The sequence below is a fragment of the Felis catus genome, chromosome C1 (assembly GCF_018350175.1).
Source record: "Felis catus isolate Fca126 chromosome C1, F.catus_Fca126_mat1.0, whole genome shotgun sequence".
Lineage (NCBI taxonomy): Eukaryota > Metazoa > Chordata > Mammalia > Carnivora > Felidae > Felis > Felis catus.
Window position 1 is genome coordinate 85,829,347 of NC_058375.1, and position 22,832 is coordinate 85,852,178.

A 22,832-nucleotide genomic window follows, 5' to 3' on the forward strand; every position below is an offset into this window, starting at 1 on the left:
TCTGTGTAGGTTAAATCTTACACTTCAGTCTACCTTTTACTCTCATATAGCCCCTTTCACTTACTCCCTACCTCAGGACACATAGAGCCCCCAGATGTCCTATCTCAAGACATCTGGTCAGAGTGGTTTAGCCAGCTTCTTGGGTCGCAGTGAACTGCTTAGACAGGAAGTTAACGTGTATCACTAATGGCCATATGTTGTAATATCACCAAGACGATAAAGACGCCATTCTGTCCCCATTTGCCTTGATCAGAGCTGTCTGCATCCCATTCCCCTCTTGTCCTGTGTATTTTAGAAACACGAACTCTGCATGAGCGTACATCGTTGTCTATGTCCTCCCCCCTCCCCACCTGTGTTTTCCATTCAGCTTTTCCATAAACTCCCGGCTAGCCAGTTCTCTAGGGAACTTGAACGCTGCAACAGAGGAGCCAGAGAACAAAAAGGCCTCCTCGTCCTCTAAGGCGGGTTTCGTAGCCAGCCCGTTCACCAACCTCTTGAATGGCAGCTCCCAGCCGTCTGCCAGAAATTACCCAGAGCTCAACAACAATCAGTACAGCAGAAGCAACAGCACCAGCGGGAGCACCGTGAGCAGCCAGCCGAGCCCCCACGGCGCCGTCAAAGCAGAGGAGCACAGCCCCGTTCTTCGGCCCGCCTACCCCGGCCTCTCTTCTTCCTCAGCGAGATTCCTGAGCCGTTCAATCCCTGTAAGTTCGCAGACACCACCTCCTGGTCCTCAGAACCCTGAACGCAACTTTTGTGCCTTGCCTCCCCAGCCGAGGCTGCCGCCAAAGAAATTTAATAGTGCCAAGGAAGCCTTCTGAGCGATGCCTTCCCTCTGTGCTGTGAACCTGTCTATGCACGTACATTCGGCTGGCTCCTCTTCAAGTAAATGCCAAGTTTCAACTGGGGTTTCTTCCTTCCTTCCTTTTCTTCCCCTCCTCCTCCTTCCCTCTTCAGAGGGAAACCAACCGCTTTCATTCTCTTCATCATGGACACCGTTGACTTATGTTACTTTTCAGTTAAGTTTTCGAATCAACTCTGAATATCTGGTGCAAAGCCGGGAGCTGATTCATACGATAGATGGTATTTGCTTTGGTTGTAGTGGAATTGGGAAGCTTCGCTTTTCCACATCTTATATCAATGAATGAATTTCAGAGTATTTAAGTGTGGAAGGTGCTGAATGAACAGTAGCTTCTCAGAACTAACCATTAGGCTCTGGAATATGTCCCCTCCTTCAGGGAACTGACCCAGAATTAACAAAATGGCAAATGGGAAGCTGTTTATAAGGAGGGCCCATGAGTAGGTGTCTGGGATGTAAGGAAGGGGAAGGCAGAGTATCAGGAAGATGTTTAAAATTAGCTATTAGTCTTCTAGAGACAGGATGAAAGATCATCAAACACATTTTACCCGGGAACTCTGTATTGAGGTTACCAAGCCCCCCTTTAAACTGGAAATCCCTGTTAGGTAAAATCTGTTGGTTCACACCCTGCTGTGAGTCACTTTAATCACATATTTTGATTGCATCAAGGGGAATTCATATCTATGGGAATGTGAGTGTTGATTTGAGAGAACAAGGACAAAATAGGAAGGAGAAATCAACCTCACAGATCAAAGTGCAACTCAGAGTTCAACACGGAGTCCAGTCAGGGCACAAGCAAACTCCAGTGTCCTGGGTAGTCTGGGGCCTGGGACTCCTTCATGCCTGCTGTTCTACCAACATTTCCTCAATCGTTACCCAGGGAGTGATTTCTGCAGGGGAGCAGAGGGGACGAAAGGTGCTGGTAGCAGTGTGCCTTTCTTGGGAAACAGGAACCCAATGGAATAATTAATGAGACCCACTTCCCTTAGATGGTAGTTTAGGGAACCACTTTTCTTTTTTTTTCTTTTCTTTTTTTTTTAGGGGACCACTTTTCAAACATGAGGACACAGTGCACGTGTGTGTGTGTGTGTGTGTGTGTGTGTGTGTGTGTGTGTGTGTGTGTTGGTTGGATACGTTACCACTCCTGTCTCAACCTCAGGCCTCTTTTCAAGGAGGCCTTTTTTTTTTCTCTCTCTTCTATGCACACACAGTCCTTTCTAGCACATATCGTTGACCCTTGAGCAACAGATTTGAACTGCATGGGTCCCCTAACACACAGATTTCTTTCACTAAATACAATGCAGTAATATATGTGTGTTTTCTCTTCCTCATGATTTTCTAAATAACATTTTTTTAAAAAAAACATTTATTTTGAGAGAGAGAGAGAGAGAGCACACACATGTGTGTGCGAGTGGGGAAAGGACAGAGAGAGAGAGAATAAATATTCCTTTTATAGGAATAAAGAGTGAGAGAGAGAAAATCCCAAGCACGCTCCTCACTGTCATCTCAGAGCCCGACTCAGGGCTCAAATTCATGAACCATGAGATCATGACCTGATCCAAAATCAAGAGTCAGATACTTAACCAACCGAGCCACCCAGGCGCCCCAACATTTCCTTTTCTTTAGTTTACTTTATTGTAAGAATACAGTATTAATACATATAATTTATTAATTGACTGTTGATGTTATTGCTAAGGCTTGTGGTCCACAGTTGGGTATTAGTAGTTAAGTTTTGGGGGGAATCAAAGTTCTATGCAGGTTTTGACTGTGCGGGCGCCAGCACCCCTAACCCATGCATTGTTCAAGGGTCAACTGTATAATTTTCCAGATATGATTTTATTCTCAATGTTTTTCAACATTATTTTAAATTCCTATATAGTGCCAGCCCACTCCACCACTTAATCTGAATCTAATCTCATGATATTATGGGTATAGTTGTATCAGTAAACACTTAAATCTTAGTAACTAGGGGGTTAGATGGAAAAGGATAGGTATTTACCTTTTCATAACAAGATATGCAAGTCGTGTGCTTCCCAGCAGGAATTGAGTTGTGAGTATTTTCATATACTGATTGTGGGTCAACCTCATTGTTAGACCAGAATACAGATCTCTTCATTTTCAGAAAAAGTGGTACACATATAGATGTATAGATAATTATATAGCTATCTTGCCGATTTCATAGCTGAAGATTTAGTGTAATCTACATTTGTAGCTGAATACCAGAAGCATTGGGAGCTTGGCAAGAATAACATTCTACTTTTTCTGGATCTCAGTTTTCCTCTTGGCTAGTTGAAGCATGGGGATAGTCTTTAGATGATTGGTGATCGCCCTTCCCTCCCATATTTATATAACTTGGCTTTTGGTTTCATTCCATATTTTGATATTTGTCTTCACCTTTCCTCCTTCTCCTCATCCCTCTCCTGGCCTGAAGAGAGTGGTTTTCTGATAATTAAATTTAAAGTAATAGTCTGTGTGGGCAGCTGCTGCCGTTCCCCTCTTCTCTCTCTTAAATTTGTCATCTCATTGTAAAGAGAAGCATTTATAAATAGAATTGCCAGCATGACAACATTTTCCTCCCTCTCACCCTCCCAGGAAGTAAGAAGTAGCAGGTCTCTTAGAGCTGACTTCCCCTCCTTTATCTTTGCCTAGAAAACCTCTGTGGGAAGGGAGGCTCCAGGTCCTACCCCTGCTGGTTTGCTGGTACAAAGTCTAAATTAAGATGGAAATTCCCATTTTATAGGAATAAAGAAAGAGGTTGTAAGTTGTTTTCCTTTATCACTCCAGTACAGCTTTTCTAATTGTGGGTTTCTTGTCTAAATAAGATGGACCTTCTTTCCAGCACTTCCTAAGTTGTGAGGCATATGACCCTTGAAGAACTAGGAATAAATCTCTCAACAGAAATGTTTTTAAGTCCTTGGGTAGGAAATGCAGTCTGGAAGGCAGTATCCTCCCAGCACCTTTAAGAAAGACCCAGAAACTCCTAGGGGATGAGGGTGACGGGTGTTTAGAGAGAGTCTAATATTTTAGAAGCTGCAATTAGCATCTCTTTTGAAAGCTGCAATTGCTCTCACTTTATGCAGCAGTTCAGCCCCCAGAAAAATGTAAAAATGATTTCCTTGTTCTGTCATTAAGTGCTTTAACACAGAAAACAAGAACAAATGTTAAGGAATTCTTATGGTTGTGACAGAATCCTGAAGAACAATCAGATTTTATTTTTATTTATTTGGCCTCTTCTGTTGGTCTTGAGGTTTCTGCTGCCAGTAGAAACTGCACAAGGTTTCATTTTTTTATTAACCCACTTGTAAAAAAAATCAATTTTCCCTCCCTGACATTCAGAGGAGTTTTCAAATGCTTAAGAAATGAGGGACGTGTGATTATGGCGTGGGTGGGGTGGAAGTATTTTATTAAATTGAAATTACTTGAGGTATCTGTCTTGAATATTTGCTCTGTTTTATTTTTAAGAGACTTGCCACTGAATTGCTGTTCGTCTCCACTGTCCTTACCTGACCCCTAAAGTCTGGGTGAGGTCATGATGCTTTCCCCGTAAATTCTTCTCTCCCCTGCCTCGGTCTTAATCAATACTCTTCTCACTCTACATTTTAATCATCTGTTCACTTCTCTGTATCCTCCAGTAGACTGTAAGCTCTGTGAGGGCAGGGGCGGTGCCTCTGTTTTCTGTGTCCTAGCTGTATGCTCTGTGCCTGGCATATGGTAGGCCCTCATTAAGTATTTCTTGAATGGATATATGAATGGTTAGATGTTTAAATGAGTCAGTGTGTTTAGAGTAACTTTCTCCAGAGGGTTTGAGAGATTAAATATTTTGCCTTAGATTGTACCACAAATATATAGCAGAGGCGTAATTTGCACATAGGTCAGTTTGACTCCAAAAAGCATATTATTTTGATTATATCATATCTATCTATCTATCTATCTATCTATCTATCTATCTATCTAGTAGATATATATATATAGATATCTAGATAGTAGATATATATATATCTACTATATATATATATCTACTATATATATATATATATATATCTACTAGATAGATAGATAGATATAGTATATCTAGTATATATAGTATATCTAGTAGATATATGTCTATCTATCTACTATATATATATATATATATATATATATATATATATATATATCTAGTAGATGTTTAATATACAGGGATATCTAGGGGCGCCTGGGTGGCTGAGTTGGTTGAGTGTCCGACTCTTGATTTCGGCCCAGGTCACAATCTCACAATTTGTGGGTTTGAGCCCCACGTCGGGGCTCTGTGCTGACAGTGTGGAGTCTGCTTGGGAATCTCTGTCTGCCTCTCTCTCTCTGCCCCTCCCCACTTGCACTCTTTCTCTCTCTCTGTGTCAAAATAAATAAATAAATAAACTTAAAATAAAATACAGGGATTTCTAAAGGATATCTCATTTTTCTAGGAAGGGTCAAAGAAAGATGTGCAGGAGAGATAACATTTTAGTTGGGCTTTGGAGCATAAATAGGAAGGAGCGTCATGAGAATCTACTCAAGAAAATAGGAAGAAGAGAAATGGCCATTGCAGGCAATGGGAACCGTACGAACAGAAGCACAGCTTTAGTACTGTAGTTAAACTCTTAGGTTCTGAAGACAGACCTAGGTTCAAGTTTGATTTCTGCCACTTCCTTGTGGTGAGTACTTTGGCAAGTTATTTAACCTCTCTGAGTCTCAGTAAAACGGGAATAATAATAATCAAGGGCAGACTAGGTTTTGTGCACCCTGAAGCTTATATGATATGGTGGGACCTATGTAAGATAAAGAATACAAAATATTAATTTTTGTAAATTTTATACAACATAGGACTGTGTACTTTGAAAGGCGTCTTTCTGACTGCGGAGCCTTGAAGCTTACGTGGTGATATGATAAGATCTTTGTAATAGGGTGGTTGTGATGACTGAGATCAATCATATGGACTAGTTTACAGAGTTGCTTATAGATGGCGCTCCATAATTATTAGCTACTATTATTTTAAGAGCAGTGAGTTTTCCAGTGTCACTAAAGCCTGGGGAGGTTACTTGTAGATAAGGCTGGAACGTTAAGGGGAAGCCAAACTGGGAAGTGCACTGTGAGCTATTGGAATCTCGTAAGCAAAGATCTGATTTGATGAAGATAATTCTGGCAGTTGTGTGGATGGTAGCTCTTGATAGAAACCCTGAAGGGAGGGAACCTAGTTTGAGCCCTGTCTGCTGTCCCCAGTCCCTACCTTGGTGTCCTTGGGTAAATGCTATCTATGCACTTTCAATAATTATTCTGTGTTTTGATACGCACAATAGTATTGATGCTATTAAATAATCATATGTGACCAACAGATCCACCATATATTTATTATTAATTTTTAAATGATGTATTTATTTTTGTAAATGGAAATTTAACTACCCAAAGAAAAATTATGGTCCTTAGTAAACATCTTTTCGGCATCAGTTGAACTGTTTGAAGAGTTATAAAATAATGTGCTTTATTATTAAAAAAGAAATATATATATATATATATATAGAGAGAGAGAGAGAGAGAGAGAGAGAGAGAGAGAGAGACAGAGAGAGAGAGAGAGACAGAGAGAGAGAGAGAGAGAGAGAGTCCGGTTGGTTACAAAAATTTTTTGTCACTCCAGTGTCACAGGTCACATTAATTATGGACCTAATGGAGTAGCCTTTCAGAATAAGCTTCTGTTGTATTGATCTGTAGGGTATATAAATATAAATAAGATAAGCTGCTCTATAATAAGATTCTTCTGACAACTGCTTTGGGCATCATCTATTAAAACCTTTTTTGTAATTTGATTATTATTACTAAGCAGTAGCTTATATTAAGCTTTGTTACTCACTCTTATCTATTGGTCTTCAGACATTTCCAGAGATATTCTCATGGTAATGTTTCAGGTTATATCAGTGATGCCATTCATTGTCTCTTGGAATTTTCCCATTTTCCTCTTCTGCTGTTTTCTCACCTTTTTTGTTGTCATTGTGTTAGCCTCATTGAGGCTGTTCCTAACTCACTGTCTTAATTAATTCATAAAGTAGGGGCACAAGCTCTTTCTGTAAAGGGTCTGTTTTGGCTTTGTGTGCCAATTCCAACTCGATGCATAAACCAATGGTATGGTTGTGATTCAGTGAAACTTTATTTACAAAAATAGGTGGTGGGCTGGATGTGGCCGCTGAGCTGTAGTTTGCCAACCACACTTTAAAGCACTCCTGGGTAAGAGATACTGATCTCATCATTTTACTCACCTGGTCAGAAGTGATCAGGATCCTCTAATGCTAGAACATTAATCCTAAATTCCTTTCCTGAGCTTTCAGGCCCTCTTGTCCTCGGTTCCCTTTATTGTATGTTTGTACCTCATTTCCCTTGCTTGTTCCATAATGTGGGCTCCCTTGTCCTCAAGAACGTGAACCCACCCAAAGTTTTCCTTTTTCACCTCTGTTCCTATCCTTGAAGCATACTTAGTACTTTATCAACATATACTGTAGCTGTTACATGCCTCAGCTTCTGTATTTGTTTACGTATTGTCTGTATCTGTGAGACTTGTCTTCAACTTCTAAACTTTCTTTGGGGGTCTACATACCAAGTTTCATAAAGTTCTTTTATATTTTATCGTTTCTAATATAGTACTAGACACAGAAAGGAATTAAAAATACTCCTTTAGGGGCACTTTGGTGGCTCAGTTGGTTGAGCGTCCAACTTCAGCTTAGGTCATGATCTCATAGCTCATGGGTTTGAGCCCTACGTCAGGCTCTGGGCTGACAGCTCAAAGCCTAGAGCCTGCTTCAGATTCTGTGTCCCCCTCTCTCTCTGCTCCTCCCTGGCTTGCACTCTCTTTCTCTTTCAAAAATAAATAAACATTAAAAAAATACTCCTTTAGTTTACAGTTGGAAGGAAAATTGAAATGATGAAATATTGTGTGCATACCTACTGTTTTACGGTAGCCTTCTCCTTATGCTAAGTTCCCTGTGTGATGGGGCACAGCCATGTTTAGACTTAGCTGGTTAGCCTGCTCTTGGTTATGAAGACTTTGTGGATGAATTCTCCACCTCAAACTGATTTATTTTTTTGGTAATCATATGGCAACTTTATTTTTGTCTCCAATATTATTTTTGTCCCTTTACATTTATTTGTTGGCTATAGTTCTTTTTTAATTGAAGTACTGTTGACACACAGCATTACCTTAGCTTCAGGTATACAGCACAGTGATTCAGCTTCTCTATACATCATGCTGTGTTCAACACCAGTGTAGTTACCATCTATCACCATACAAGGCTATTAAAATAGCCTTGACTATATTCCCTATGCGGTACTTTTCATCCTCGTGACTTACTCTTTCTGTAACTGGAAGCCTGCATCTCCCAGTCCCCTTCACCCATTTTGCCTGCCCCTCACCTCCATCCACTCTGGCAACCACCAGTTTGTTCTCATTATTCTCAATCTCAAATTTGACCAGTGTCAGAACAACCGTGGTAGCCAACGAATAGGTTAAGTTCTTCTGTGTTCTGGCATTAGTCGGAATATGTTTTATGTTTTATTTATTTATTGAAGGAATTACTGATTCTTAAAGTAGGACTTAGAATAAGATCAAAATATTAGATCAAGCTTGGTAAAATACCCAGTTTGGTGAAAATCTGAGGGATTGGCGTTTGCATTAAAGCCTGCTTAATTTTACTTTGGAGTAATGTTTGTGTGATAGTGATGAACTGCTTATTGACTGTTTAAACATCCATTCCCAATAAAATGCTCCTACTTTCCAGTGGGAGGTTAACAGCTTTTCTTGATTTAAATTTGATGTCTTTTCCTTCTGCCTGTTCTGTGTTTCAAAAACTATCTTCCTGTCCTGATTTTAAGTATAATATTGAATCACAAAGATTAATTAAAGATTAAATATTTTATTGCTTTTATTTGTTTTAGGTTTACTTATTTATTTTGAGAGAGAGAGAAAGAGAGAGAGGAGAGTGTGTATGTGTGTGTGAGAGAGAGTGGGGGAGGGACAGAGAGAGAGAGGGAGAGAGAGAATCCCAAGCTGACTCTGCGCTCTCAGTACAGAGCCCAGTGCAGGGCTTGATGTCATGAACTGTGAGATCATGACCTGAGCTGAGATCAAGAGTTGGATGCTTAACCGACTGAGCCACCCAGGTGCGCCAAAGATTAAATATTATATTTGATACTAAGGATTAGTACCAGCTTTCTAACCTTGTATGTTTAAATTGTTATGGTTTTCCCCTCTCTTCTCTTTGTTGTGGCATACCTTAGATTTGATGGAATTTCAGCATTACCTTAAATTTTTCAGCTAAGGGATGTCAATATCAAGAACATGAGCTCACTCCTTTTTTTTTGTAATTTTTTAAATGTTTTATTATTTTTGAGAGAGAGAGAGACAGAGTGTGAGTGGGGGAGGGGCAGAGAGAGAGAGACACAGAATTGGAAGCAGGCTCTAGGCTCTGAGCTGTCAGCACAGAGCCCAAGGCGGGGCTCCAACCCATGAACTGCAAGAACATAACCTGAGCTGAAGTTGGCTGCTTAACTGACTGAGCCACTCAGGTGCCCCAAGAATGTGAGCTCAATCTTTGAACCATATCTTTGGCATTTACTCAACATTGGTATTCTTTTTTGTTTCCTTTCTAAGTGGACTTGGGAATGTTACTTGCGAAAGCATCAAGTTGTTTTGAGATTAGCATGGTTCAGATGATGCCTTTAAATTTGTGTATCAGCTGTTAGGTGCACATAGGGTTTGCAGATAGAGCTAAGGGTAAGTTCAGCTTCCCATGTTAAATAGTGGTTTACATTAATTTCCTGTACAAAGTCTGTCAGTTTTGTTTGACTCTCCATTTGAAAGGACTCTTTCAGGTATAGAACTTGCTTTAATCTCAAGTACGTCGGAGTTTTAATTGGCTTGGTTGTTCAACTTAATTTGACACTTTCTGTTTTACCAATACCAAATACTTAATACCAAATACTGCTAAGTCAATAGAAAAGAGTCTTTTTCTAATCTTGCTTTACTTATTTATTTAGCCAGGAGCAAACGAGAGTGCTTTTTATATATGTGTAAAGACTTGCCCAATTAAAAAAATTATCTAATATTTATATGAGTGTCTACCATGAGTGCAGTCTTGTTTTAGTCCAGGAAGGTAAGACAAAGATGGATAAGCCATTTTCTTCCACTAGACTGAAAGCTCCATGGAGGCATCTTCTGGCTTACTTGATCACCTGCTGTCATTTTTCTGGTCCCTTCACTCTGTCTTTGCACTGCTGCCAGAATCTGCTTTAAATACTAGTTTCCTAATGTCATCCTTTGCTTGAAAAGCTTCTATAGTTGAAGGACAAAACCAATTATTGTAAGTTTTTTCTCTTTTTCGTTGAAGTTTCACCATAACATACCTAGATATGCACTCCATATAGTTTATCTTTGGGCCTTAATGTATACTTTCAGTCTCAGGGCTGACGACTTTTTCAATGATGAAAAACTCTCAGCCACTATCTTTTTGGACTTTATCTGCCTTTCCCCTACTTCTCCTTTTATTTTTTTATTTTCTTATTTTTTTAATTTTTTAATGTTTATTTATTTTTGAGAGAGACAGACAAACAGACTGTGAGTGGAGCAGGGGCAGAGAGAGAGGGAGACCCAGAATCCCAAGCAGCCTCCAGGCTCTGAGCTGTTAGCACAGACTGACACGGGGCTCGAACCCACAACTGCAATATCATGATCTGAACCGAAGTTGGGCACTCAACCGACTGAGCCACCCAGGTGCGCCCTCCCTGCCCCCCTCCACTCCTCCTTTTGTAATACCCCGTAGAGTTATGTTGGAGCCCTTCAATCTGTCCTCAGTATTTCTTTCCTTCTGTTTTATATTTTTAAATTCCTGTTACTCTGGCTGTGTTCTAACTGAATTCCTCCTGGTATTTTCCAATCCACTAATTCTCTTTTATTTATTTATTTTTTAATTTTTAAAAAATGTTTATTTATTTTTGAGAGAGAGAAAGAGACAGAGCACGAGTAGGGGAGGGGCAGAGAGAGAGAGAGGGAGACACAGAATCCGAAGCAGGCTCCAGGCTCTGAGCTGTCAGCACAGAGCCTGACGTGGGGCTCAAACTCACTAACTGAGAGATCACGACCTGAGCCAAAGTTGGACGCTTAACTGGCTGAGCCATCCACGCACTCCCCACTAATTCTCTTTTAACTGTGTCCATTCTGGAGTGTGTCCCCAACCTATTGACCTTTTGATTTCAACGGCTGTGTCTTTTACTTCCAACGTTTATCATTCATTCTTTATGACAGCCATCTGTTTTTATGTGGACCCGCCTATTTTTGTTTCATAATTTCTTATTCTTTTTATGGGTATTCTTCATTTTTTCACCTTGAGGATCTCAGATGACAGGTTGTTTTGAGATGGCTTTGTTGTTTGCATTTCAGCCTGTGAGAATTCATCTCCTGGTTGAAAACTTTGTTAGTTCTCTTGGTGTTCATGTTTCTTGTGTGTTTTATTTTTATTTATTTCTAATGTTTATTTATTTATTTTGAGAGTGGGGGGGGCAGAGAGAGAGAGAGAGAGAGAGAGAGAGAGAGAGAGGGACATCGAGAGAATCCCAAGCAGGTTCTGTGTTGTCAGCACAGAGCCCAACGTGGGGCTCGAACCCACGAACTGTGAGCTCATGACCTGAGCTGAAATCGAGTTGGATGCTCAACCGACTGAGACACCCAGGTGCCCCTCCTCGTGTGTTTCAGAATTTTCACTTGTAGGTTCACACTGGATGGGAGTTTTTTGTTTCTCCCCACTTCTCTCTGTTTTTTTTTCCCTCCTCATCCACTGGTTTTCTTCTTGGTTCCACTTGAACCGCCCCCCCACCCCCAATCCTCGGTCCTCCAGTCTAGAAACAGACTTTCATGACCCAGGCTCTATTCCCTTGGTGAGCTCAGCAGGCCTGCTTCTCAGGCAAGGATGCAGCTCTGCATAAAGCCCGGCCCCAGGGCAGTGGTTGTGGTCCCTCTCAAGTCCTTCTCATGGGTGGGGGATCCCAGCCTCAGTTTTAGGCCAGGGGCATTTGGCCTGTATACCCTCAAGAACACTTGGCCGTCACTGCTGACTTCCATCTCTGTAGCCAGTGGCCTACTACTGTGACTTGGTTGGTTTGTGGGCTTAAAGAAGTTGATCATATTTTTGCATCCTGCTGTGCCTTTTCTCCCACACATTTTATCCTCATGTGGCTGTGAGGGTGAGAGAGCTCCCCGGGCCCCATAGGAATGCGAATCCCATCCATGGAGTTCCCACTCTTTTGTCCTGATTGCCTCCCAAAGGCCCCCTCCTCATACCATCATACTGATGGTTAGGATTTCAGCACATAAATTTGGTGGGTGGGGAGCACAAACATTGCAAGCAGTAAACCCATTGCAAGCAGTAAACTAAAGGAGAAAATGTTAAAGTCTATTTGAAAGTGAGCAAAATAAGGCTGACCTATTCCAACCTAATTCCCCTTATTCACCCCATAAGTGCAAATTGCTTGCTTTCTGGTAACTCTCAAATCTTTACAGTTAAGATGTATTAGACACTGTATTTGTACTTTCTTTTTTGAAAACCACACCTGATGGTGTGCTGCTGTTTTTGTCTTCCTCACTGCCATTCACTCATCTTTATTCTTTGAGGACTTTGGCTTTCCTCTAGCCACTGGGCTACTGCCAATGTTCTCGACGACAGTAACATTTTTCTAATCATTATCATTGCCATCATTAGTAACTTATTGAGTACCTCCAATGTGCTGGCCATTGTAGTAGGTGCTTCATATATATATTAGCTTATTTATTTAGTCCACAGTTTACAGAGGAGGAAGTCAAGATTCAGAGAGGCAGTGACGACTGTATTTTAAACTTTCTGAACTCCGGTGATCTTTATTTTTATTCACTTCGAAATCCATTTCATTGGCCTTTTTATTGCTTAAAGCATTTCTTCTGATATCCTGAATCCTGTAAGTCTCCTTTCAGACATTTACCCCACCTACTAACCCTTCCCCAAGACCTCTCTGTGGTCCCTGCCTGTTTCCCCACCTTCTGTGGCCCACATGGTCATTTCTGCTTCCTCTTTCCAATGTTCTATGTTGTACTTGGATCTTCTTTCCATAGCCACTTAATCACTAGCCTCCAAAATAAGATCAAGTCCACTGTTTTTGTATTTGTTTCTAGTCTCTTCTAAGCACTATTGGAGAAAATCCCATTACGTTGCCACCAATTAACTCCATTTTAAATGAATTTCTGATTTACCTGGCCCTTGGGTGCTCATAAGTAGTTTAGTTATCCCATTTTGGCTCCCTTGCTGTTTCCCACACTGGCTGTTCCAAAACTTCTTAGCATCCTTTGTCAACACAGCTGCCTCAGCCTCCAGGGCTGGTTGACTTTGCCTTGAGTCTCACCGAGAACATAGAATCATCAGGAGTGATTTCCCCTAACTGTCCTCTTCTCTGCCTCAAAGTGACCCTTCATCTGACATGTCCTTCTTTTTCCTTTCCTTTTAGGTTAAAAGAATCTTTACTATTTTCTACCATTTTCCAATGGTAACTCTGCCCCCCTGTACTGTTGTTTCCACACTGTTCTAGGGAGTCACTCATCCATGGCCTTCCTCTCTTATGTCTTTAGTCCCTACTCCACTCCATTTGCCTGTCTCCTCACCTGCAAACAGGTACATCCGGGTTGGTCAGAGTGATCTTGCCAATTGCTTCCCTGGGTCCTGTAACCTCTCACAGTGTCTCCTTTATGGCCAACCTTGGGACCAGAGAAGCCCCATTCTGGTGAGAGCCTGTCCCACAGGCTGCCCCTGACTTCTTTCAGGCCAGATCAGATGATCTCTTCCTTCTTAGTTTTTCTGTAGCATTTGACAATATCACCTGCCCTTTTTGCTTGTTCTTTTTGTCTCCTTTGAGTTTAGAATGCTATTTTCCTATTTCTCATCCTCCCTCCCCCTAAAATTATTACCTGTCTATCTTCCTCTGCCAACCCTTTCATGATTTTTCCCAAGGCTCAGACCTTGGCCCACTTCTCTCTCTGGGTGATTGTCTCCTGGGCAATTTCTAACTTCCTATGGGTGTTAGCTGCTTCTTCAATTGCCTGCTCCTCCTTTTGTTTCCTGGCTTAGTAATTGTCATCCACACTAGAAATTTGGAATCCTCTTTGACACTACGGCCGCCTTTCCTTCTGCACATCCAGTCACTCAGTACTATCAGCTGTCCCTAGAAGCTGTCTATGTTTTGTTCTTCCGTTCTCAACAGCATTGCCCTGATTAAGGTTTTGTGGACTATTGGAATAGCCCTTTAAATTTTCTTCCTGCCTTAAGTCTCTCCCGCCTTTAATCTTTTCTCTATACTGTGGCCAGTGTTAGATTTCTAAGACCATTCCTGTGTTCCCAATTGTTCATTGTCTCTGCTTTGCCTGTGAGGTCCACAGATCTGTGGAGGTCAGATCCCTTGGCTTGTCATTGGGGCCCTTCCCTGGCAGCCCTTGTGCCCCCCCATCTTATCTCTCCAGCAGCTCCCCACGGCATACCCACCAGCACTCTGCAATAGGGCCACATCCTTGCACCCACACTCTAACACATGTGGTTCACTCTGCTTTTCCTTGTCTCTGCTGGGTTTTATAATTCCTGGCCTGTCTCCACAGTTATCTCTTTGATGAAACATTTGTGACCCATCTTTCTTGACTCTCCTGGGACTTTATTCACACCTGCCCCGCCCCCCACCTTCGAGTTGCTTTTATATTCTAGACAGCTGTATGTGATTCTCTCTCCTCTCTACTAGCTTTTAAGCTTCTTGGAGGCATCTTTGTTTTCTCAGGTGCCAAAGTACAGTGAGTACCTAATAAATATTTACTGAATTAAAAATTGGATAATATATCTAGGTCCACGAATGCGAAGCAAAGAGCTAAGGTGCTTAGCAGCCCATTATCACCGTCAGCACATGAAGCACTAACAAAAAGGAAAACAGATTTTCAGCTTTTGCTTTAATATACAATCATCTGAGAGTTTCTTTTCTTTTTCTCTCTCTCTTTTTTTTTTTTTTAGAAATGTGACTTTACTAAAATAAGAGAAAATACATTTTAACCGAGCTTGCATCAATATAATTTTGGTGTTCAGATGAACTGGAAACGTTCACGGAATGGTTGGCTGAGTCAAGTAAGGTGTCAACAACCATCTGTCATCTAACAAATGAGCTTTTTGTGATTGTTGAAAAGCACAATTAAGTTCACTCAGAAAAAAAAGAATCTATTGAAAGTTAGGTGGGAAGGTGAAAGAATTTTTTATATAGCATTTTAATTAAACGAAATTGGCTTGTTAAATCTTGGGGTCCCTGAAATGCTTAGAGAACGTTATAGAAAAATGTTACACCTCCTTCAAAGCAGATTTTATCAAAATCCTTAGCCAAAAAAATCTTATGCAGCTATGTTTCTCTACCAGTGTTATTGGAGAAGTATTATTATGCTAGCAAATGCCAAACATTCAGTCTTGTGAAACCATATTTGTGGAAATGGTATCAATGAACACATTTTGCGTGTCGTTAACATACAAGCAATACAAAAACTGGAAACTATTGCAAAGCCATAAAAGACCCCAGAGTATAGAGGCAATTATAGATAAACTTATTATTAATCAATGTTTATTTTTTCCCCAGTTCATTAAAATTCAACACCAGAGTTTTATTTAAAATAAGATACCATATTGCCAAATGTGTGTTTTTTTTTTTTTAATTATCTATGCCATGAAAGCAAATCACTTTTTAAGGTGCTTTTTGCTTCTGTAGTCAGAACTCAAACCAACAATAACCAAGTAGACTACTTTCTCTTCCTTAAGGGACTCGGAAGATGGGAAAATACAGGAGAGGGAAAGTCAGTATGGCAAAAGCGCGTGGCGATTGAGAGTCAGGATTTTGACCGAGTATGAAACTAACATTCCAGGTCCTAGGGTCTGTTGGTCTGAGTTATGTGAACAGTAAGACACCATTTCATTAATTTGCTGGCAAAGACCTTAATTTTTCATTATTCTTTACAGTTTGCTGTTTTTGATAGTCAACGTATAGTTGTATTTAGTAACCATTTTACAGTATTTATACCTGTCGTCATTAGACATTTTTCTACCGTGATTAGGTAACTGGGCTGTTTAAAAAAGAAACACCTCCAGAATAGCTAAATTTTTAAAGTCACTACCTACATCTGCCAAAACAGATTAGTAGCAAATTTCCAGAACAGAACAAATTGTCTTGATCTCCTTACCTAACACTTTGTTTTATGTCAAATCTAACTGCTTTCAGGGAACAAGACTTCTTGATGGAAGCTTATATTTTGACATAAAAATTTTGGGGGCTGCAAGTGTAAAGTAATTTTATCCTTATTTTGCAGGCTGAATATTGCTGTATTATTACTTTTATGGGATTCACACTATAAAAACACCATATATTCATGATAAACTTGATCTGGTCTTAACTCACTATAACCCCGTTGAACTTACTGGCACAGAAACTTGAATATTCTGTTTGAGAAATTAAAATCTCTTGATTATACAAATAAGTGCTACCTTGTAAAATAATATTTATACTTCAAGCACTGCTTCCTCCATAACCGTATCCATTGTCATTCCTGCATTTATTTTTTTATTTCAGATGCATTAGGTATTAGTTCTTATGATAGTGATAAACATTGGCCAAGCAGAATTAAAACTTTCATCAGAATACTGAAGTGTGGGTGTTTTTATAAAGGAAATTTATTTTTAGTATTCCTGAAAATTACTTTGGATTAGGTCCTATAAGGATTTTTCATTTTTAAAATGTATATATCTCCTTTATGGTATAATAAATATTGCTTTCTTTTTTTTGTACTGTAATATTTCTTTCCTCAGGATCACACCATGCTTCAAGTTATTTTTTTTTAAGTTTATTTATTTTGAGAAAGAAGTAGGGGAGGGAGAGAGAGAGGGGGAGAGAGAATCCCAAGTGGGCTCCAAGCTGAGACATGGGGCTCCATGTCATGAACCATGGGGCTCAACCTACTGAGCCACCCAGGCACCCCTGCTTCAGGTTCTTGTTTGTGTTCAGGTGATAGAGAATGTCCGACTGATTACGCAGTGATCACAGGACAAAGGCTAGAAGTATATTGAGGTGTTATACTATGGTGGCTAAGCATTTGGGCTTTGAGCCAGACTGCTTGAGTTAAAATATGAGCTCTTCCACTTCCTTGTTGTGTGACCTTGGGCAAAGTCCTTGACTGCTCTGTGCCTCAATCTCCTATCTGTAAAATGAGTTGTCTGGAGTATTTAATGAGTTCATACATATAAAATGTTTAGAACTGTGCCTGGTATATAGGAAGTACTCAACAAATATCTATCACAGAATAATTGACCTCTTCAGTAATATATCTAGTTTATTAAGAATTCCAGATAGTTGTACTTTATTTCCTGAATAATAAAGTCAACAGCAGTAATGATATTGGTTGTGGGATACAAAATACATTTGCATCTTTGCTATAAAAATTAGCAATGCTAATAATGGGTTATTGTGTTTTCTGGGATATTTATTAGTAACTTTAGGATACAGGTAACAGATGAGCCAGAGACCCTCAGTACAATGCCATCATGGAAACATGTGAAATCAAAATGTTACTGTCATCCCACATAATTGCTTCCCCAGTGAAAAAGCCTAGAAATATTAGTTATGTTTTTTTTCAAGTGAATATGTCTTGTAGACTGTACCAGTTCTCTTTCTTCCCTAACTCCACTTCCATTAAGATTTTTGCTTTAGATTGAAAATGAAAGGAAGTTAATTTGTTACAAAATGCTGATGTCAGACTAATTTATTAAGTCTCTTTACTGATCTATTATTTCCTTTCACTTTCTTTATACCGTACAAACAAACTGTGGAAGAACTTTTGTATCTTATTTTTATCCCCCAGTGCCAAATGTATACTACTAATGTTTAATCATTATTTGTTGAATGAATTACCCAGCATGACAGAAGGTCCATTCTTCAGCCAACTCATGTCTTTATTTGTTTACAGAGGACTCAGAGCCAGTTGGGCAACATTAAGTGAGCACATGGTGGGGGGAGAGGGGGCGGGATGGCAGAGGAAGCAAGAGGGATTGTGCTAAACTGTATCTGTAGGTTAGATGAAACAGCAGCCAGAGTGATGACCGCTGCTGTGTGTAAGGAAAGCTTCTGCCAGAGGTGAATATGAATATATACTTCTATGAATGACAGAAATCCCTAAAGTGATTGTAGACTATTTCTGTTTTCCAGTTCAGTGGGCATCATGATTCCATAAAATAAGTAAAGATATGTACATACACATATTTACCCCCTCCATATTGATGCACATATGAAATACTTTACCCTGAAAGAAAGTTAGTTTAACAAAGGTCACTTGCCTAGTATCTGTTCATTTGCTATATCTCTGTCTATTGAGACTTGATGGAACTTTAGGGTTGTTTGCAGAAACAACTTTGTTCTAAATTTACAAACAATCTGAGGAGCTATAGAAGTACCATTAGTGGTAACATAAATAACTTTTCTAACTGGAACAAAAGCAAAATTTCAATATTACTACCAAAGCATTGGCCATTGTATAGCAAGCAGGCTTGCCGCTGGGGAGGACCACCTGGCCCTGCTCTCTTGGCCTACTTGCCAGACTTCAAAAGAAACTGCGAAAAACAGCTGGAAAAATAATAGTCCACTTAAAATTTTTTTTAATGTTTATTTACTTTTGAGAGAGAGAGAGAGAGAGAGAGAACGAGTGGGGGAGGGGTAGAGAGAGAGGGAGACACAGAATCTGAAGCAGGCTCCAGGCTCTGAGCTGTCAGCACAGAGCCCAACGTGGGGGCTTGAACTTATGAGCCGTGAGATCATGACCTGAGCTGACACCAGATGCTTAACCTACTGAGCCACCCAGGTGCCCCAATAATAGTCCACTTTTAAGTTCTAATTGTTAGGATGGCAACTGAGGGTCCTACAGGTTAATTGTATGTAGGCTTCAAGACATTGGAACAGTTTTACTGGACTTTTCTCAGTCTTACCTCTTAGGCTTTCTGTGAGTTCAGGCATATTTACATTATAGTGCCCTACTTCTTGATCATGTCCCCTGTTCTGAAGCCTTGGCATAAACTGCATCCTGTAGTGAGAAAGTCAACTTGCCAGCCTTTTCCATTCTTCCTAGCAGCTCTTAACATTTAACCTCTTCCTTGAAACTTGCAGGCTTGGGAGCCTCTGCCTTCCCCAAGCTTTCCCTTCCCTTGCCTGATCCTTTCGTGTGTACAGTGTTACTTCACGCTATGCATGTTATTGAACATTGACACCTTTGTCTCTTCATGTTGTTTGTATGACAGTGTGGACTTTCGCCCTTGAGGACAGGCTGGTGACTTTTTGACTCACAGTGTTGATAGATGCTTACTGAGTAAATGGCTGTCGATAGGGTATAAAATTCACTGGAATTTTGAAGCTGAGCAAAGATAGTTTGAATCTTTTGTAGATTATTTTTGCATAATTGACATTCTTTTTACCGATACCCCTACCATCCACAAAATGGGCCAGTCTCAGAACTGATAAGACCTATTAATAGCATGCTACAGATCAACTTGAAAAATAATTATTGGAGAAGTAGAAAAGGACATTTGGTGGCAAATCAAATAAACTTTGTTGTTCTAAGGTATTTGAAGAATTGTGCAGAAGAATATGTTCGTGTTAAACTGATTTGTGTTCCTTCTTTCTAACTGCTGTTTGCTGCTCAAATATAAGTATTTGGCCATTTTTTCCTCTCTATCTTTCTCTTTTCCTGGATAATGTCTATTGTCAATGCATTCTGGTTACATATCCCAACCATGTTCCTTTTATATGTGATTATCTAATATGACGGGGGAGGAATTTATGTATCTTCTTTTCTTGAAAGCTGCCCGCTATTTATCATGTTATAACTGCAAGATTCTTCTGCACAAGGGCTTTTGGGTCTTGAGCTTAGATTTCAAAAGTAGAAGTGCTTTGTGTCCCCCTCCAAGGAAAGGATTTGCAAGCTATTTGTTAAATTCAAGCATTCTTAAGGAATTTATTTAGATGACTGCTAACTCTACTGCATTAGAAGCTTTAACATTTGATATGTATTGGATTAAAGTATATATAATCTTAAAGTATATTCTGATAAACTTCAATTTACTTACAAATATCACTTAATGTTTTTGAGTAAAACTCATTGCACAAAAGCTTAGAAGTGAGTTTAGTGCTACCTACCAATTTGCACATAATACTTCATTTTTAACTGCTATTAATAAATCGTAGGCCTTTTAAAATACAAAGTTTTCTTGCAGTCACTCCACATAATTGCATATCTTATTCTTAGCAGGTGCTTTGTTTTTGTTTTTCTCCCCCCTAGCCTTTTCTATTTTTTTCTTAGTTTATTTCACTTATCTTCTATATAATAGACCCAAACTGCCTTGTGTTGAAGGAAATAGCTGCATGATGTGTACCACGAGTCTTGTATGCGATGGGCTTTAACCTCAGTTTATGTCTCTCCCCCCTGCACAGTCCCTTCAGTCTGAATATGTTCATTACTAAGGCCTTGCCGCTCCGACGAAGGCTGTTCCACTCTTAGACACAGTGTCTTCATCTGGACGAGCAATATAGAGAGAAAGCCACTGCTGTTCGAGGGATATTTCTGCCTTCTTACCTTAAATTAAGGAGAGCACTCACATAAGACCTTCAAGAGACTTGAAACCAGAAAACTCTGGTTAATGACTACTATAAATGCACTGAAACTATGTTTATGGAGATGTCAATGCTTTTTAAGACCGTTTTAATGTTGAATTTGGTATTTTGAAAGGTTATTTTTAATGTATTTCGGTAATACATTTGCTACTACCTTTACATGTACAGTGTTACATTATGTATGTATTGTGAACTTTAAAAGACTATTTTGATAAATTTATAAATCTATAAAATTATGTAAAAACTAGACTCTATTTTGACTTAGATTTTCTTGTCGTTTGCTACCAAAAATTTGTATTTTGAATTTATTTAGTATGGTTTTGTCTACGATGAATAAATAATTCCTCTTTATTAAGAAAAAGTAAGGGAGAAAGTTTTTAGAAAGTGATTTTTTTATGTCCCCTATGAATAGGGCAGATCAGTTCATTCTTTTGGGAAGTCAGTCTAATGTTTTGAGTTTATGCAAGTTTATCTCTGGCAAGAGGATAATCGTTTGATGTGGCTTGTTCAGACCGTTTCCTTTCCCTTTTGTTTTTGTTGCTCAGCTGTTTAGTTTCGCATCCTTGTGGGGCTTTAACAAAATTTAACATCCAGTTGAAGATCAGAATTCACTGAACGTTTCTTCTGAAAACACAGTTTTTCTCTATGAAATGACTCAACATTCCAAATGCTTTTATTTCTTTCTTCCTCTCGAGAGTTCTTAACCCAGTTAGAATATTTTGCTTTTGGTACGAGGTTGTTGTCTGTAACCATGTGTGGTCTGGCACCAGTTTTAAATCAATGAAGAGAAAAACTGAATAAGATGCTGCTGTTTCTCTGTATTAAAGGAGATATGTTTGTAACAGATTACGAACACCTAAGACACAAGCCAGCATGTCAGAAACCTAACGTGGAAATGAAGGGACCCCTGACAGGTGCTCACAGCCCTTTTATGTAAGTGTAATCTGGCATCAGGCCTCAGAAGCCCGTAGGTTTCATTTCCATGGGGTGTGGGGAGCCTTAGATTCTGATTATCTTCCATGCTGCTTAAGAATGGACTGTTCAGACAGTTAAGTGGATCCACATGAAGTGCTTTCCTCTCAACCACTGAGTTATTTATAATATATTTATTAAGGACGGGGTACCTTGAGGCTATTACACATGCTTCGGCAAAACATCTTGTTCATGTTTTACATTTTAAAAAGGCATTTGAATGAATGTTTGGCTCAGGTTCATTACTTAAGCTTCAGTAACTGCAGTACCAAATAATTGCACTAAGCTGATGAAAAAAATGAATTGTATGTTTTAGGAGTCAAAAATTAAAATAAGTGAAATTAAATTGTATACCTTTTCTAAAACTGAAAGAGTAAAATATTTTATTATGAGTTATTGTAAAAAAAAAGAGTGGTTAGTGGTACAGGAAGATGGTAGTATTTAAAAAAAATCAGTGAAAAGTAATTCAGATGACGTTTGAAAAGTGGGGAAAAGGGAACCATATGGACAGTTTTAGTTCTGTGAACACTAATTTGTATGCAGCTATTGAAATGATTGTAAAATTGACTACTATAAATTCTCCATAATTATGTTGTATATTAGTCCTATGTATCAACATGTGTATGTCTTAGAATTATTTGTACACATGTCCATACATAGACAAATCAAGAAGTGTATGTATATAATATAGAAAGTATATAGCAAAGTAATTCTACTCCAAAAATAAAAAAATTGTTGACATGTATTTTGTTATGAATAGTTTACCTTCCAAAAGATAATTTGTTCTATTTTAAAGTGTAGAAAAATGCACTGCTAATAAATAATAAAAGTTTTATGCAATTTATGTTTCCCCTGACTTTTATAATTTGGATTTTGAGTTATCAGTGTACTGAAGTCTCTTTATAATTTTCTATTTGATCCATTCTGGTTGGTGCCTTTCAAGTTTCTCAAGATCTCCATTCTGGATTTTCAGTTTATCTTGTATTGACTTTCCAGGTTGTGGCCATTTTTTGAAGTATATGACAGTGAGCACAAAGAAACGTTATATGTTGCCTTTCACAAAAGTCAGATAATGTCAGGCTCCTGCTGTTTTTCTCTCTATATAATTTTCCTTTCTGTTAATAAAACACTGATTGTGATCAGAGTTTTGGGTCCTGCTTGGTCATTTACGACTATTGTATGATACACTGGTGATTGGTGCCTTTTAAGAATGGCCATTTTTCTTAAGGAGAAATTATAGAAATAAATCAGATGGAAGAAACCTCAC

The 22,832-nt window shown here is 39.2% G+C and overlaps 1 protein-coding gene across 15 annotated transcripts in view; it reads left to right on the forward strand.

The window, feature by feature from the left end:
• CDC14A (cell division cycle 14A) overlaps positions 1 to 22,709 on the forward strand; it is a 191,366-nt gene extending 168,657 nt beyond the window's left edge. For 12 of the 15 annotated variants that reach the window (XM_045036293.1, XM_045036294.1, XM_045036280.1 and 9 more), the window contains one exon: positions 368 to 908. In XM_045036293.1, the coding sequence (XP_044892228.1) occupies positions 368 to 821 (454 nt within the window). In that variant the 3' untranslated portion in view covers positions 822 to 908. Of the gene's footprint in view, positions 1 to 367; positions 909 to 14,922; positions 18,631 to 20,413 lie in introns of those variants that run through there. The other 3 variants (XM_045036285.1, XM_045036286.1, XM_045036288.1) reach the window with 3 other exon arrangements.
• Positions 22,710 to 22,832: the final 123 nt, after the last annotated feature.